Raw genomic sequence first — 16,654 nt, forward strand, 5'->3', positions numbered from 1 at the left:
CAAGGAAACAATTGGCAACACTTTGCGCAACAATGGATTCACATCCTGCAGTGCCCGAAAGGTACCCCTGCTGAAGAGAGCACATGTGGAGGCGCGCCTCAAATATGCCAATGATCATTTGAAAGATGAACCAAGTTATTGGGAGAAGGTTTTGTGGTCAGATGAGACCAAAATTTAACTTTTTGGCCTCAACTCCACCCGCCATGTGTGGAGGAAGAAAAATGCTGCCTAAGACCCCAAGAACACTGTGCCCGCCGTCAAGCATGGAGGTGGAAGCATAATGTTTTGGGGGTGTTTCTCTGCCAAGGGTACAGGGCTACTTCACCGCATCACTGGGAAGATGGATGGAGCCATGTAACGCACAATCCTGAGGGACAACCTCCTCCCCTCTGCCAGGGTTCTGAAAATGGGCCGTGGTTGGGTCTTCCAACATGATAACGACCGTAAACATACAGCAAAGGCAACAAAGGATTGGCTCAAGAAAAATCACATTAAGGTCATGGAGTGGCCCAGCCAGACCTCAATCCGATCGAAAATCTATGGAGGGAGCTGAAGGTCAGAGTTGCCAAGCGACAGCCCACCAACCTTCATGATTTAGAGAGAACCTGCAAAGAAGAGTGGGGCAAAATTCCCCCTGGTGTGTGTGCTAAACTTGTGGTTAACTACAACAAACGTCTCACCGCTGTGCTTGCAAACAAAGGCTTTGCCACTAAGTATTGAGTGTGTTTGGCAAGAGGGATCAAATACTTATTTTCCTTATTGAAATACAAATTAATTAAAATATATTCTTTAAAATTATATTCTGGATTTTTTTCTTAATATTCTGTCTCTCCATGTTAGAATATATCTACCATTAAAAGTGCTGAAGGATAGTGTCTTTATTAGTGGGCAAACAAAGAAAATCAGCAAGGGATCAAATACTTCTTGGACTCACTGTATATCTCTCTGATTTTACTGGAGCAGAGGAACAATGCTTTACGGTCCTTCCAATGTCCACAAATAGGTCTCTTTCTACGCTCAGCTGTTTAAACTGATCATATTATACACCAAAAATTATTTCAGCTTAGAGATTGAGAAGGCTCAAATAGTATGAGGTGTGGGATCGATAACATAGATCTGTAGCACACGTCCTGGAGATACTCTAAACTCTGTTGTAGAAATGAGATAATCCAGATCTGTAAAGCAGTATATAAAATGATAGTTCCCTTGGAGTCAGTACACTGTGTATAGGGTATTAAACTAGGACTGAAAAATGTTGAATAAGTAAAAAGGCTTTAATAGCGAGGTGGTGCACAACTTTAATGTGGATTAATAAAAATGCCCCACACTAGAGGGTTGAATTAATATGATGAACTTATTTGCAATAACAGAAATATGGTGTATAGGGACAAATAAAACAAACCAAGTGCAACATATTGAAATATAATTAAAATACCTCACACATGTGAGAACAACTGTGCTATTAATTTTTGCTATTAAAATATGTTTAAAATACCTAACAAATATGAAGAACGTTGGGTCATGGTTACATTTTTTCCTTTTCTCTTCCCCTCTTCTTCAGAGGGAGGTTCTACTAGTGGAATAATAAAGGTTTGGCGGATATTTGTAAACTAAAAACACTTCTCTTTTTCAGCATTTTTATGTGTAACAATAAGCTCCTTAAAAATAATGTCGCATGTAGATGTTTGCAGTTGCTGCAGTTGAAAAAAAAAAAAATAAATAAAAAAAAATTGCATTTAGATAACCATTTTTCTGAAACTCTGCAACGGTGCAGGAAAGGTAACGTGTTGTAGGAGGGCTGACCAGATTTGTCTTTTTGCCCATGTTTCAGATGGGAGGAGTTGCTGCCTCTACTTGGTGGCGCACTCCACCTATCCCACCCAGGTGGTTATTTTTGCTATAAGATGGATCTTGCATGCCAAGAGCATATGCTTATTATATGCCATGGAGAGGCCAAAGTACAGTGTAGGGTCCAACCCAAGCATGACGCCACTTTATCCTGATGGCATGGTTTACACTGTTTGCAAATGATATGCCAAGAGCCTCATTATTTTTATTGTTTTTTGGGTGGTTTTTTTTGCAGTGGGGGGGGGGGCTGCTTTTAGCATATCTGTATTGGGTCTGTATCTTGCCGTTAGTGGTGAGCTGTTGCATTATTTGTGTTTTTGTGTGTTTGCAATTTCAGCTATAGCAACGTGTTCCTGCCTAGTGTCAATGTTGTAGGAGAGCTGACCAAATTTGTCTTTTTAACCCCTTAAGGGCAAAGCCATGAATGGCCTTAAGGACTGCACCAAATTACATTTTTGCTTTTTTTTTTTTTTCCTCCTCGCCTTCTAAAAGCTATAACTCTTATTTTTCTATCTACAGGGCCATGTAAGGTCTTTTTCAGGAACCGGTATGCTTTGTAATGCAGCCTTGTAATCTACCATAAAATTAATGACGGAACCCCCAAAATATCATTTATGGGGTGAATTTGGGACAAATTTTGTAATTGTGCAAAGTTTGTGAGGTTTCCAGTTTACATAATGCACAGTAAAACTGACATTTTTATTCTATAGGTGAGTCTGAATACAGCGATATGGATATTTACAGCTTTTCTAACAGTATTTTTTTTTTTTTTTTTTTTTGCAAATAGGTATATTTAAAATGGCCCTATTATGACTCCTCTAGTGCATTTATTTTTTTCGCCTACGGGGCTATATGGGGTGTAGTTTTTTGTGCCATGATCTCTAGTTTTTTATTAGTCCCATATTTGTTTAAATCAGATGTATTGATCACTTTTTATACATTTATAATATTTTTTATACATTTTTATAGTCATATATACAATTTTATTAAAAAAATCAGCGATCCTGACGTTTTGCTTTTTTACCGCTTTTCGTTCATACTGTTCACCGTGCAGTAATAATATTGTTTTATTTTAATAGAGCGAACAATTATGCACGTTACGACATATAGGTTTATTTTATTATTTTTGTGTCTTTTATTTATAAAATGGGAAGGGGGGGGGGTGATTTAGACTTATTGGCGAGGGGCTATGGGGCATTTTTAAAAACATTTATTTATTACACTTTTTAAGCCCCCCTATGGGACTTTTACACAGTCACATTTGATTACACACATTGTAGGGATCAGTGTAATCTGTGATCTTCTGATAGAGCCTGCCTGTGGCCGACTATCAGAAGATCAGACTACACAGAGGTAATCAGTTTACCTCCGGCAGTCAGGCAGTGCGATCGGGACACCCGCAGACACGCTGTGGGGGGCCTGAAGGTAAGTGACAGAAGATGCTCCTGTCACTTACACTTAAAAGCCACTGTTAGCAGATGATCCTCACCCGCAATGAAGCAAGCTCAGCTTCTGAGCTCGCTTCACAGCGCGGCCACTTGGCAGGGTGTACTTGTACGACAAAGTCCGTGAAGGGGTTAAATGGTTAGGAAAACATAGAAGAAATAGGCAAAAGAGGGTTCCTTATACACACATTTATATATATATATATATATATATATATATATATATATATATATATATAGAGAGAGAGAGAGAGAGAGAGAGAGAGAGAGAGAGAGAGAGAGAGAGAGCCTTTACTTGGCATTTTGCTAATTGAGAAAAGAGAAACTATTAACGTTTTGATTTTTGATATCATACTTTGCAGGATTTCTTCTACACTTGCATTAAACGGCATAGAAAGAAAAATAGATAGGCAGGCAGACTGACTAAGCTTTCAAATATCGCAAAAGCTCATCAGTTTTTAACACAAAGACAGGGAAAGTACAATGATCACCAAGTCTCATGGTAAAGCGACAAAAACCAAGGACAGAGAGAGAAATCTGGCAGTTAAAACCATAACGTTTGCTTTTCGAGATGAGAAGCTTATTTTGTATTCTTCTATCGAACAAGCCTCTGTTGTGAGACATCCCACACAGGATTCTACAAAGTGTGAGAGGTTTAAGGAATATATCTGAGAATTAGGGGATTATTCAAGTATGCTGCAATTTTCAGCCAAATTCAATGAAATTGGCCACTAAGGGACTCATTTAATAAGGCTAAGAAGTAGAAAATTATAATAAAGTTGGATTGACTTGATTATATTTTCTGAGAAGTAAATTTCAAACAATTGGTGATGTTACTAAATGGTCCAGGGCCTCAAATTGATATACATAGATCTTGGCAGGGGCGTTTTAAAACCATTATCCAGAAATATTGAAGAAAAGCACAGTCAAACTAAATACTTTGCGTCCAGTTTTGTGCTCTTTCACATGCAGGTTTTCCTTTAGCTCAGGGAAGAACAGACAGAGGAAAAAGGGAACAAAAATTTAAATACATCTGGGGGCTGAAAAAAGTTTTAAGATAATGTTTCTGAAGAAAAAGGACTAGTAGAACATCAAGCCATACAGGAGGCTAAGTGCTGGGGGGCGGAGTAATGTGCACTAGGAATAGGTGGTGGGGACGCTTGGAACTATTTTATAATGAGAGTAATAAAAGTATTATGGCTCTTAGAAGATGCGGAGGAGAGAGCTGCTTCATTGTCACCTAGACATCTGTGCATCATAGACTTTTGGTCATGAAGCGGTTAAAAGCATCTTACTCAAGGCTGCGTTCACACTACGTATATTTCAGTCAGTATATTTCAGTCAGTATTGCAACCAAAACCAGGAGTGGATTAAAAACACAGAAAGGATCTGTTCACACAATGTTGAAATTGAGTGGATGGCCGCCATATAACAGTAAATAACTGCCATTATTTCAATATAACAGCCTTTGTTCTAAAATAACAGCAAATATTTGCCATTAAATGGCGGTCATCCACTCTATTTCAACATTGTGTGAACAGATCCTTTCTGTGTTTTTTTAATTCACTCCTGGTTTTGGTTGCAATACTGACTGAAATATACTGAATGAAATATACATATACTGACTGAAATATACGTAGTGTGAATGCAGCCTAAAGCTGTATATTTAAACATTATACTTACAATATGTCTAGTGATACATTACCGTTTTCCATTCACTGTCTTTTCCAAAATGTCTAACAAATAACCAAGGCCATCATGACCAAAGCTTTCAACCCAACTGAAAGAGAAACAAAAAGAGCAAATATAGAATCAGCACCAACTACAAGTAAGCATGCATCACATGTAATGCACAAACAGTGAAAAATGTATTACAAAATGTATACAGAGCTCAAGACTTCCCAAGGGACAATAACTCCACTTACGCTACGGCAATAAAAGAAGTTACTGCATTTCCTTTTTTGTTAAAGGGGTATTCCACTTAAACATAACTCTTTATATGTTGCTGCCCATGGTGATACTAGCCGTTCACTCTCCATCTTCCATTTCCTCCTCCCTCCGCTCAATCACAGATTTTTGTGTCTTCAGCAGAATGCTGCAGCTCAGAACTGGGGGAAGGCCTTGTTCACACAACGTAAAAATAAGGGATAAATCAGGCCAGAAATAAACATGATCATTATTTCAGGCCGTATTTTGCCCTTATTTTTACGTTGTGTGAATTAGGCCTTCCATATAAGTAGCCCAAACACCATTCTGAAAGTTAAGGTAATCTACATTTGTTCAGAATGTGAATAAGGTTTTCTCCATAGCACCTTATCATGCAATGGTATACAGATGTTCCTGCCGAATCCCCAGCAACAGTGAAAGTCTGAAAGCTGGAGCTCACTTTGTCCTGTGCCCCTCAGCATCATGACTGCCGAGTTACATAGTAACAGCCTGGGGTGTGACAGCTTAAGTCCCTGTTAGACACTATGTAACAGATGCATGGGGACTTTACATACACAGGTATTTATTCATTGTCAGACATATGTAAACACAATTATTCCCTAGCATAAAAAGAAAAAAAAATGTTAGAAATATTAAGGCTAGATTCAAACATTTCTGTCGGTCTTTTGGTTGGCTTCATTTCAATCAAAACCAGGAGTGCATAAAAACACAGAAACTGTGCAAATCTTTCCATTACAACTTTGTCAGGTTTTTTTGGTTAAAAAAAGGCTGATGAAAAAACTGATGGAAATACTGTGTGGAAAAAAAATACCAAAACTAGGCCACATCCTTAAAGGGGAAGTCCAAAAAGAAAATCCCTTTCTAATCTACTGAGGTCAGAAAGGTATATAGATCTGTAAATTACTCTCAAGTCTTCCAGTACTTATCAACTGCTATATGCCCTGCACGAAGTGGTGAATTCTTTTCAGCCTGACACAACGCTCTCTCTCTGCTGCCACCTCTGTCTGTAACTCAGGAACTGCCCAAAGCGGAAGAGGATTTCAATGAGGATTTTCTATTGCTCTGGATAGTTCCAGTCACAGACAAATGTGGAAGCACTGTGTCAGGCTACAAGAAAACACCACTTCCTGCAGGACATACAGCAGCTGATAAGTACTGGAAGGCTTGAGATTTTTTAAATATTATTAACAAGTCTGTATTATTTTCTGGTAACAGTTGATTTGAAAACTTTTTTCCTCTGGAGTACCACTTTAAAGGGTTAACACATTACAAAAGAAACAACATTTTCAATATCAAGTATCAACCTTCCAGTGTTAAGCAAAGAATTTAACAAAAGATTGTGAAATGATTCATAGAACAAAATGTTCTCTAGCTTCAAAGCCTGTGTATTAAAACTATGCTGAAGAGTAATTAAATCATCACTTATAACCTTCACTGCTAGAACACAGGACCCCGATCCAAACAATATTTAGGGCACTAAAAGCATTTCATCCGATAAGTAAAGGGCAGGTACTAGTCCTTGTGGCTGAAAATATGTTTCCTTGGCCTAGCACTAACTCACTCTCTATTGTCATTAAATACATTATCTGGACCCACCACATAGCTATGAGGACAACTCAGTAAAAGACAGAAGGATTGTTCGCTGAAAAGCACACACTTAATAGAAGAAGCACTTCACGCTTATTAATTTGGAGGGGACACAAGCAGTAGAAATAAAAAGGGGAGGAAAAATATCACAGGCAAAATTTTTTGTAATTCATTTTAGAGGTCATAAAACTGCCAGATGAATGTTTTTTTTCCTATGCACCTTTTGTCAAGCATGGCGTGACTATGTTCCAGTTATTGCTTAGAACATCAGAACATGGGTGTCACCTTCACCTAGAGTCACTACTGTAGAAACTCACTTGGGGATGTATAAGTTAACAGCTATTCTGGCGGCTTCAAGTGAAGTGAAAAAACAAAAAACAAAAACAACTATATAGAGTCAAAGAAGTCCACAACACACAGAGAAAGCTAAATAGGGTGCCAGCTGCTGAACCCAATTCAAGGTGCAGCAATATAAACTCTAAAGATGAAGCGGCACATCCAAGGATGAGGTTTATTTGCTCAAAGTAATAGCAGCAGCGTTTATGTCCATACAATATGGACTTTTTTCAATCCAAAGTGAACACACAGTGAATAGGCAGGGTATATGTGTAAACCTGATATGTCGCGTTGCACATATATACCCTGCTTCTTCTCTCTGTGCTCACTTTGACTTGAAAAAAAAGTCCATATTGTATGGACAGAAACATAACTGCTATTCCTTCGAGAAAATAAACCTTCATCACGTACCTATTCACATTGGTACCTTGGTTTAAGAGTAACTTAGATTAGGAGCGTTTTGCAAGAAGACCTCATAGTTTTTCAAAATTGTGACTTGGTTCAAGAGCATTGCCTTGGTGTAAAAGCTCTCTGTGCTGGGTGGGAGGGGGGTGGGGGAGGGGAATGGTCTGCATAGCAGGGTCTACAGCACTGTACTCTGACCCAGGAAGTCTCCCTCAACTTCCAAATCATAGCAGATCCACTTCAGGCTGGGGCTTACATCAGGGGACAGGACTGTGGAGGTAATCTCTTCATAGCTGTAACCCCTCTCTCCCCGGACAGAGATTGCTACTATACTGTGCCCACATCAGCCCTGCTCATTCCTTTATGCTCCCTGCAGTCTCTTTCAGCCCTTGTGTTTCCCATCATCTCCATTACTGTACAGTAACTTATAATATCACATATTATGTGGTTTCTGAATGTTTGTTTCATTTTTTTACCTGTTATTTATATACACACACACACACTTCCCTGAGTGGGGCCCAGATGACCTTAACTTATGTCCCTGTGTAACCCTGTCCCTCATGGCGCTGCTCACAAGCCATATTTATGTCAAAAGTCTAGGAGTTAGGAGCCCCACTGATCACTAGAATGGGAGGGGAGAAGCGCACAGCCAAGCACTGATACTCCCCCCAGTTCCATGTGTGACAAAGCAGGGAGTCTCACTGGCATTGGGGAGATAACACACGTCTCTCGTCTACGTCTGTGGGGAGCTCAGCGCTGGGACCCTAACCAATCAAAACCTTTGACACGTTTGTGAAACATTTCAAAAGTGCTTTGACGTGACAGTTTCCATTTAAAACAAAATGCCAATATTCACTGAATGGTATTAAAGAGACTTGAAGGGGCCCAGCCCCAATAAAAAGAGAATGCCATAGCACAGAAGAAGTACAAAGCTCAGAGATTACAAAATAAATTCACTATAAACTTGATGTCTGATGACACATTGAGGAATAATATAGGTTTTTATTGAAAGCCATGATTCTCTGATGTTATCCATTAACTGCAGACCTGAAGTGTCACTGACTGAATTTAATGGAGTCAGGATTTTTGTACATTTCAAGCTCTCCAAAAGACCACCTCTCTGAGGAGACATCGATGGATGGATGGATGGATGGATAGGAGTAAGATAAGACGAAGGGAAATACTAAAAGGGCAGACTAGATGGACCCAGTGGTCTTTCTCTGCCCACAATCTTCTGTGTTTCTATGGTACACCCCCTTGTCCAAACCAGTATGCATAGTGGCCATTTTCCATATAGAAGACTTCCACTCATAGAAAAATAACTACCCCCACTTTTCAACGCTACTCTTCTCAGCTCTTACCCTGCATTCTTCAAAGTTAGCACATTGCTTTATACTGCACTGCTCTTGCTGTCATATTATTCTGTATTGGCCAATGTTACACCCAAGGTGTGCTACTAAAGCAAATGTGAAGGAGACAGATTGACTAAAGCTTCAAAGTCCTAATATTGCAAGGCCGAGCTTAAGCAAGGGCTGAGCAGCACTATGCAAAGTAGCTTATCAACTAGACCTGATGTAGTTTTCATATAGAAATTAGACATATGGACAAATTAAAGTTAAACACTTTGTTTCCAGTCTTACAGCTTACATCATTTCCAAAATAAAGGTTACACTTTCTAACTGGAGCCATTTATACAGCAATGATAAATGTCACTAGATAGATTCATTAAAAGTAGAAATCAACTTGCATACAGATGTTTGAGATGTAAATGGCAAGTCGAGATTATACTGGAAAACACACACACTTTGGGAAATCACATCTTTGCGTATTGCCATTCTGTTTTCGTACTTTAATAATCAACAAGCTGTATGCCTTCAAGCATCTCATAATCAAATTCAAGCATGTATGTCAGTGTGAATTTCAAGGTGCAGCAAAGAGGCCTTTACCTCAATTCAATTTGTTTGAAAAGGCTAGGTACCTACACTGAGCTTAAATTAATTTGTTTTTTTTTTTCCTCCAGCAGCTTGAGCCATTATCCCAAAGGGTGCTCAATATATGCACAGAATCTTAAATTTATGCTTCCCACTTCTTGACAATGTTAGCAGACAAACTGCGCTTATTTACATCTGAAGTGCTATCAATTCCACCTTAAGAGGATGAGTTATGAAACAATATCAAGAACCTGGAGCCTAAAGAAAGATGCGGGAAAGCCAAACAACCAACCCACCAAAATCACCTACCGCCTAGGTCACTGGACACAGAACAATATCTTAAAGCTTTCTCAAGTCTTAGCCAGGAATTCTAATCCAATCATTTTTTGTATAGAATAGAATTTATAATACATAGGATGTATAAATGCTGCTCGCATATTTTATTATACCAGTAACTGGGGGGGGGGGGGTAAACACCTTCACCACAAGTCAGGCAGCCAAACTATATATCGCCGACAGGAGCCATGCTACCCTCCACCCATACAGCTCTCATAGGGGGGTGGACCAGCGCAGAGCTGACTGGTGATTTCCCCCTACAATGTACCATCATGAGATCAAGCAGTACTGAATAAAACAAAATTAGTTGCTGGGCATGCGCTCTCAATACAAGACACTACAGATTTTACCACCAATAAGCAGAGATGGTCCAGTAGGGACCCATTTTCTATCATGAAAATGGGTAATTTCTAAAGGGACAAAATGACACGGACTGCAGCTCTGGTATCTATTACAATCTATGCAGAACCTTTTTTTTTTTCCATAGTTCCTTTCTACTGCAAATTGGATACATCACCAGCCCACAGACAAGTAGCCATCACCCGTCCAACAGACAGGCAACCATACAATACATCACCCGTCCACAGACAGGCAACCATACAATACATCAGCCGTCCACAGACAGGCAACCATACAATACATCACCCGCCCAACAGACTGACCTCATCTTTGAGGTATTTCATGGAAAATTTCAGTCCTGGCTATATGCACTGGTTACAATACAGTTCCACACTGATAAAATTGCAGACATAACCTACCCCTAATTCGGACCCTTTATACACATGCTTTATTGAATGTAGCGCCTGACCACCACTCACACCACCAATGTATTTCACAAAAGCAGACAGACAAATAACACTTTTATAATACAGGTATGCGAGCAGAATCTAAGTATATGTATAATAAAAATTCTATAACATCCTAACCTATAAGTAGCCAGCGGGTAGCCTATGAAAATGCACATAATTTAAGAAAATTGTGAAATCTTATCAACTGTATTACACACCAAAAATGTAATCCTAGTTCAGGGAAAATAGTATAGTGGACTAACCAAGGTGTAGTGTCCCAGAAGCTGATTTTTTTCCATCCATATTATAGATGTCCATCGATAAATAAATTATGGATAGAAATTTACAGACAGAATAAAAGCTAGGCTTCAAATTGACGACCTGTGTGGACCCAGGAAAGGCTGCTAGGTCATAAGTATCTGGACAAATTACATAGGGCAAGGAAAGCCCAGGTTACCAAACTCCTCTTTGTAGCAAGGAAGCCTCGATACTGCCAAAACTTTTTAGCGCTGCTAGCAGCATTATTAAATTTTAAATATGTGACAGATAACTAAAACAAAAAATTCCACTCTGTTTGGTACATTTGGATAAACAACATGCCCTTAGAACCATGTTTAAGAGAACAAGTGTGTGTGTGTGCGTGTGTGTGTGTGTGTGTGTGGTGTTGTAGAGGGAAAGAGGGAAAAAACAAGTTTGTGGATAAGAATTAATGTACACTGGATGAATTCCTAAACAAACAAGACATAATTAAATAATCTGGAGGGTTAAAGCTGGGTGTTCTGGAGGAGGAGGAGGAAGGAAGGGAAAGCACTGCTGGATAGGATGAGTGGGGGACCTGCTGGTGGGGCGGGGGAGACTTGGTGAGACAAGGGGGGAAGGAACAGCACACCTAGACATAAAGTCCAATAGTGTGATAAGTGAGTGTGGTTAAAAAATTGTAGAAGCAAAGCTGGGCATAAAGGACCATCATTTATGACTTCATAATCCCAAGGCAGTAATCCATAGAGGAACTCTCCTGTGTTTACCCTGACAAATGGACACAGTAGAGTAATGAGTGGGTAAAAACTGGTACTGGCTGGCCTTGGGGGTGTCCTCCTGGACTGGGGAGGGGGGGGGGTCTCAGAGGATTGCATGGATGTCCAGAGCACATGGATGGAAGAATGTGGAGGTGTCCTGCTTGTCAGGCTGGCTCCCTTATGGAAGGGGTGGTCGAGGTAATTCAGGATGCCCCCTGACATCTAGGTATGCAAATTTTCTATAATTGATTTTTTAAGTGTTTTCCACAGTAGATAGAAAAAGGGGTAGGGAGTAAATTTAGAGGGATTACCAATGATTAGTGAAAACATGAATAATGTAAAGTTGTTTCTTCCAGAAAGAGTGCCACTTTAGTATTTAGTCTGTGTGTGACATTGCAACTCAGTATAAAATAAAGTATGTAAATAAAAAAAGTATTGAAAAAAGCAGCCAAACCCTTTAACAATACACTAAAATTAAAAATAACTAAAAGTAGTAAAAGATGGCATGTGCCCTGTCCATTAAAGAGTAAAGACATTAAGAGCAAAGGACACCTAAGTCAGTGGTATCAAGGTCAGACCTGGCACACAGCTTGCACCTTAAATTACCCTTTAAAGATGTAGACATTTATGTCATGAAACATAGAAATATGTGAAATTCTGCCCAAAAGATCAGTGTGGATCATAAAAAAGCTCATTCCCCAACAGTTTCTTTTCAATCACACTGTATTCATTCCAAAGTAAATGTCGGGTAGTAAAGGAGGAGGTTATTATTCTCAGGAATGTTTGCCATTGAGGTGTGCCAATTATTAACATCTTCTAGCTGTGTCTGTTATACTCAAGGAAGAACACAGGAAACCAAAGTGAGGGAGAAAAATGCAAAGTACAAAAGGTAACAGTAAGAAGCAAACCTTTCCCCATCCTTTTCTTCTTATGTTAGTGTCAGCGGTGGACAGGAATGACAAATGGGATGGAATGCATTCGATACATCTGTTTTTGCATGCATCTTCTCACTGACCCAAATTGTAGATGATTGTATATTCCAATGAATGAAATCTATTACCAAAGTATTAAAAAGCCAGATAGAGTTCGCTCATATGCTGTGTTTTGCCACCATGTCACAGAATGCCTTCGGCTTACCAATGACATGCCTGTGGCTGATCACTACTCTACAGCTCAATTTCTCCTAGGCTACAAACTAAGCTCAATATGTCAGCAGTACAGCCCACATCAGTACAGCCCATATCAGTTTTCTCTAGTACCACACATGTATGGTGCGAACCTTCTTTTCCTTTCCTTTTGGTATGTAATATGATGTGTCACCTAAAAAATGTGCCCACTCCAGGCTCTTCTGTGCTTGCCTAATCAATCAGGCCCTATGCAGGGGAACAGCAGGTGGGCCCACCACGGAAACGGCATTAAGCAGATGTGTGCCCCCAAAAGCCAAGAAGGCTCAGAGTAGCAAAATGCAACCAGCACCTTTGAGCAAACCACAGCAGAAAAGGCGCTGTCTTTGAATAGGGGCAGAGAGTAGTCTACTTTTTTTTCTAATCCTGTATTGAAAGTATGGGAATAGAAATAATAAAATCGTGTTAAGTGCATGTCCATTTGTAGAAACAGGCAGAGAAGAGCTGAGGCTCTGTGGCCACTGTCCGGTTTTCCGTACACAATTAGATGTCTTCTGATGGATGATCCGGCCAGCACAATTGTAGGTGCATTAAATGAGGCGACACCTGAATCTTCACTCATGGCCTCTAATTAGGGTCAGAGGTGTCGCAGTCCAAATGACGGGACCGCCGGGGAGCTGAATGCAATGTGATCTTTGGGACAATTTATCCACTTACAGCAGAGAAGTCATGATCAAATTTAGGGCTGCAGTACATTATTTCCCTGTATTTAATCCCGGTAGACTGTGGCTTTAGAGCCTATAATCATCATAGCAAGAATAGGTGCAAATAAAAGCTTGATGCAGCCTATAATTGTATTAAGTGTAGGTGATAAATGACTCAGACAGACTAGGGGAAATTGGTTTTTGATATTATATTAAAGCTGACCTTCAGGTTTAAGGCATCAAATTTGTTATGTTGTCACATGGACGATACTGCATTTTTTATTTTGTAAGAGATCTATTTCATTTCTTTCACAAAGATGCTTACCTACCAAGAAGGAAGAAGCCTGCAAACCAATTCTAAAGTCATAAGAAGCACGCTTACATTGTTACAGATATATTTTAAAGAAAAAGGGGGAAGAAAACACATTTGATGACCAAACAAATAATTCCAATATAATGTGTTCAGCAGCTACTCCTACACTCGTGACACATGAGAAATAGGATCATTTTGTCTGAAATATGGCACCTCATGTCCCCTGCACCTGAGACCCAACGTGGCTTAGAACACAACCAGGCTTATGACCACTAGTTGTCTGGTAATACATTAGCTGCATTTAAAATGGTTTATGGTGTTACTTCTGTAAAGGCAATACAATTAACAAAATAAACAAACAACAATTAAACAATTAACAAAATATTAGTCCCCTTGATGCCGCAGCTAGTTTGGGCCTTAAAGCGACTCTGTACCCACAATCTGTCGCTCACAAACCATTTGTACCTTCGGATTGCTGCTTTTAATCCAAGATCTGTCCTGGGCTCCGTTCGGCAGGTGATGCAGTTATTGTCATAAAAACAACTTTTATTCCAGCAGCGCTGTGTCTAATGGCCAGGGCTTACATTTGTATATACATTAGGCTGGCACAACCTCTCCTTCCCTCCTCCCCGCCCTCTTCATCATTAGGAATAATCCAGGAACATTTACTGCTGTTTGAGCTTTGCACAGGTGTATTAACGATCCAGACCATGTGCATTATACACACAGGTGGGGAATAGGAAGCAATCTGCCTGGAGCATTCCTAATGATGAGGAGGGTGGGGAGGAGGGACAGAGAGGTTGTGCCAGCCTAATGCATATAAAAATGTAAGCCCCAGCCGTTAGACACAGCGCTGTAGGATTAAAGGTTGTTTTTATGACAATAACTGCATCCCCTGCCGAACGGACCCCAGGACAGATCTTGGATTAAAAGCAGCTATCTGAAGGTACAAGTGGTTTGGGGGGGGGTGGGGGGGGGGGGGGAATTGTGGGTACAGAGTCTCTTTAAAAGAGAAGTCCAGCGAAAATGTCTATTAAAGTATTATATTTCACTAAAAAAGTTATACAAAAATCACAAATATACACTTATTACGTGAAATGCTTATAAAGTGCTTTTTTTCCCTGCACTTACTACTGCATCAAGGCTTCACTTTCTGGATAACATAGTGATGTCACGACCTGACTATCAGAGCTGTGTGGGCTGTGCCTGCTGGAGAAGATTATGGCAGAGGGATGCTCAGTGTCTCTCCAGAGCCCCGTGTCCCTCAGTGTCCCCCTGCCATCATCCTCTCCAGCAGCCACAGCCCGCACAGCTCTGGGAGTCAGGTCGTGACATCACCATTTTATCCAGGAAGTAAAGCCTTGATGCAGTAGTGAGTGCAGGGAAAAGCACTTTATACGCATTCCCTATAAGTATTGTATATTGGTCATTTGTATAATTTTTGGGGGCAATATAATACTTAATTTTTGCCGAACTTATCCTATAAAAAACAAACCCAGGTACATCACTAAGAGCTTTTTAGATTAACAGACTGGCACCAAGACGGGGATTCTGATGGAGCCGTGTCACAGAGGGGAGGGGAGATAGTCTCACTGGGGGTTAGCGGGCTGGTGGTCAGAAATAGACCGGCGCTGTGTGCCGGAACCAGTTTAAAAAAAAAAAGGACTGCACCACCAGCATCCCTGCGTCGGCACTGGTCTGTTAATGTAAAAAGCCCATGGTGATGTACCTGGTGGCTTTAAGTATTACCACTTTGGCACAATAGAGACTACAGTATCTTCTTGAGAAAAATACAAAATCTGCTAAATAAATTGCGTTCTTATCTTTTGCGTGACAACACTGTTTTTTGCACATTTTTTTGCAGGAAGATATATAGTTTTTATTGATACCAAGTTTTACATATATATATGACTTTAAGATCTCATTTATGTCTTTTTTTTCCCCTGAGGCGGAAAAATAATATAAAATTTATTTAAGAAATTATTCAGTGTGCACCATGCAATATAAATAATGGTATAGTTTATATACTTGGTGGTTATGGGTATGATTGAAAAATTTTAGGTTTTGTTTCACTTTTTTTTTTTAATACTTTTATACTAGTGTATACTTACCAGTGATCTTCTGATCACTGTTACCTAGTTTCTGTACTTCCGATCAGGTGAGCATGGCTTGTCAGGGTGCCAGAACCAGTTATACTGTATGCCGTACTCACGATTTGACAGCAACATGTAATTGGATAAACTACCCAGATTGGAGGCTTCACAGCTCCAGGTAGTTACTGCAGGAGATCAGTTGTCATATGGTCACGCTGTTCTCCCGTAATCCAGGAGCAAAGTACACATTTATTCAGATCAACAAAAAGCTGATAGGATCAGAATAAAGCCCACAATGAGTTAAAGTAAACATATCACTAGTTTCATGCTGCCTGAAGGAACTAAACAAATCTGGTATAGACACTATAAAAAAAAAAGTTTTATTAATCCACACAGATAATGGCGCAAGATGGGAAAAACAAAACAAAAACTTACAAATTAATCCAACCCTTTTTTTTTACATAACTTATTTTTTGCCAGTACTTTTAACAAAATGAAGGGTGTCACTACAAAGCACAATAAGTATATGTAAGACAAGTCCCATAAAAATAAGTTCTTAGATGCTATTTGGAGGAGAAAAAACACACAAAGTGCAACAGTTATTTAGGACCTGATGAAGGGAGTAGTAATATTCCCAGAAGACATTGGGGGACATTTATCAAACATGGTGTAAAGTGAAACTGGCTCAGTTGCCCCTAGCAACCAATCAGATTCCACCTTTCATTTTTCAAAGAGTCTGTGTGGAATGAAAAGTGGAATCTGATTGGTTGCTAGGGGCAAC

The 16,654-nt window shown here is 39.7% G+C and overlaps 1 protein-coding gene across 5 annotated transcripts in view; it reads right to left on the reverse strand.

The window, feature by feature from the left end:
• DIAPH3 (diaphanous related formin 3) overlaps positions 1-16,654 on the reverse strand; it is a 582,937-nt gene that overhangs the window by 382,645 nt on the left and 183,638 nt on the right. For all 5 annotated transcript variants that reach the window (XM_069970593.1, XM_069970591.1, XM_069970592.1 and 2 more), the window contains one exon: positions 4,999-5,073. In XM_069970593.1, coding sequence (XP_069826694.1) covers positions 4,999-5,073 — 75 coding nt within the window. The remainder of the gene's footprint in view (positions 1-4,998; positions 5,074-16,654) is intronic.

This window comes from Dendropsophus ebraccatus, chromosome 5 (genome assembly GCF_027789765.1).
Source record: "Dendropsophus ebraccatus isolate aDenEbr1 chromosome 5, aDenEbr1.pat, whole genome shotgun sequence".
Lineage (NCBI taxonomy): Eukaryota > Metazoa > Chordata > Amphibia > Anura > Hylidae > Dendropsophus > Dendropsophus ebraccatus.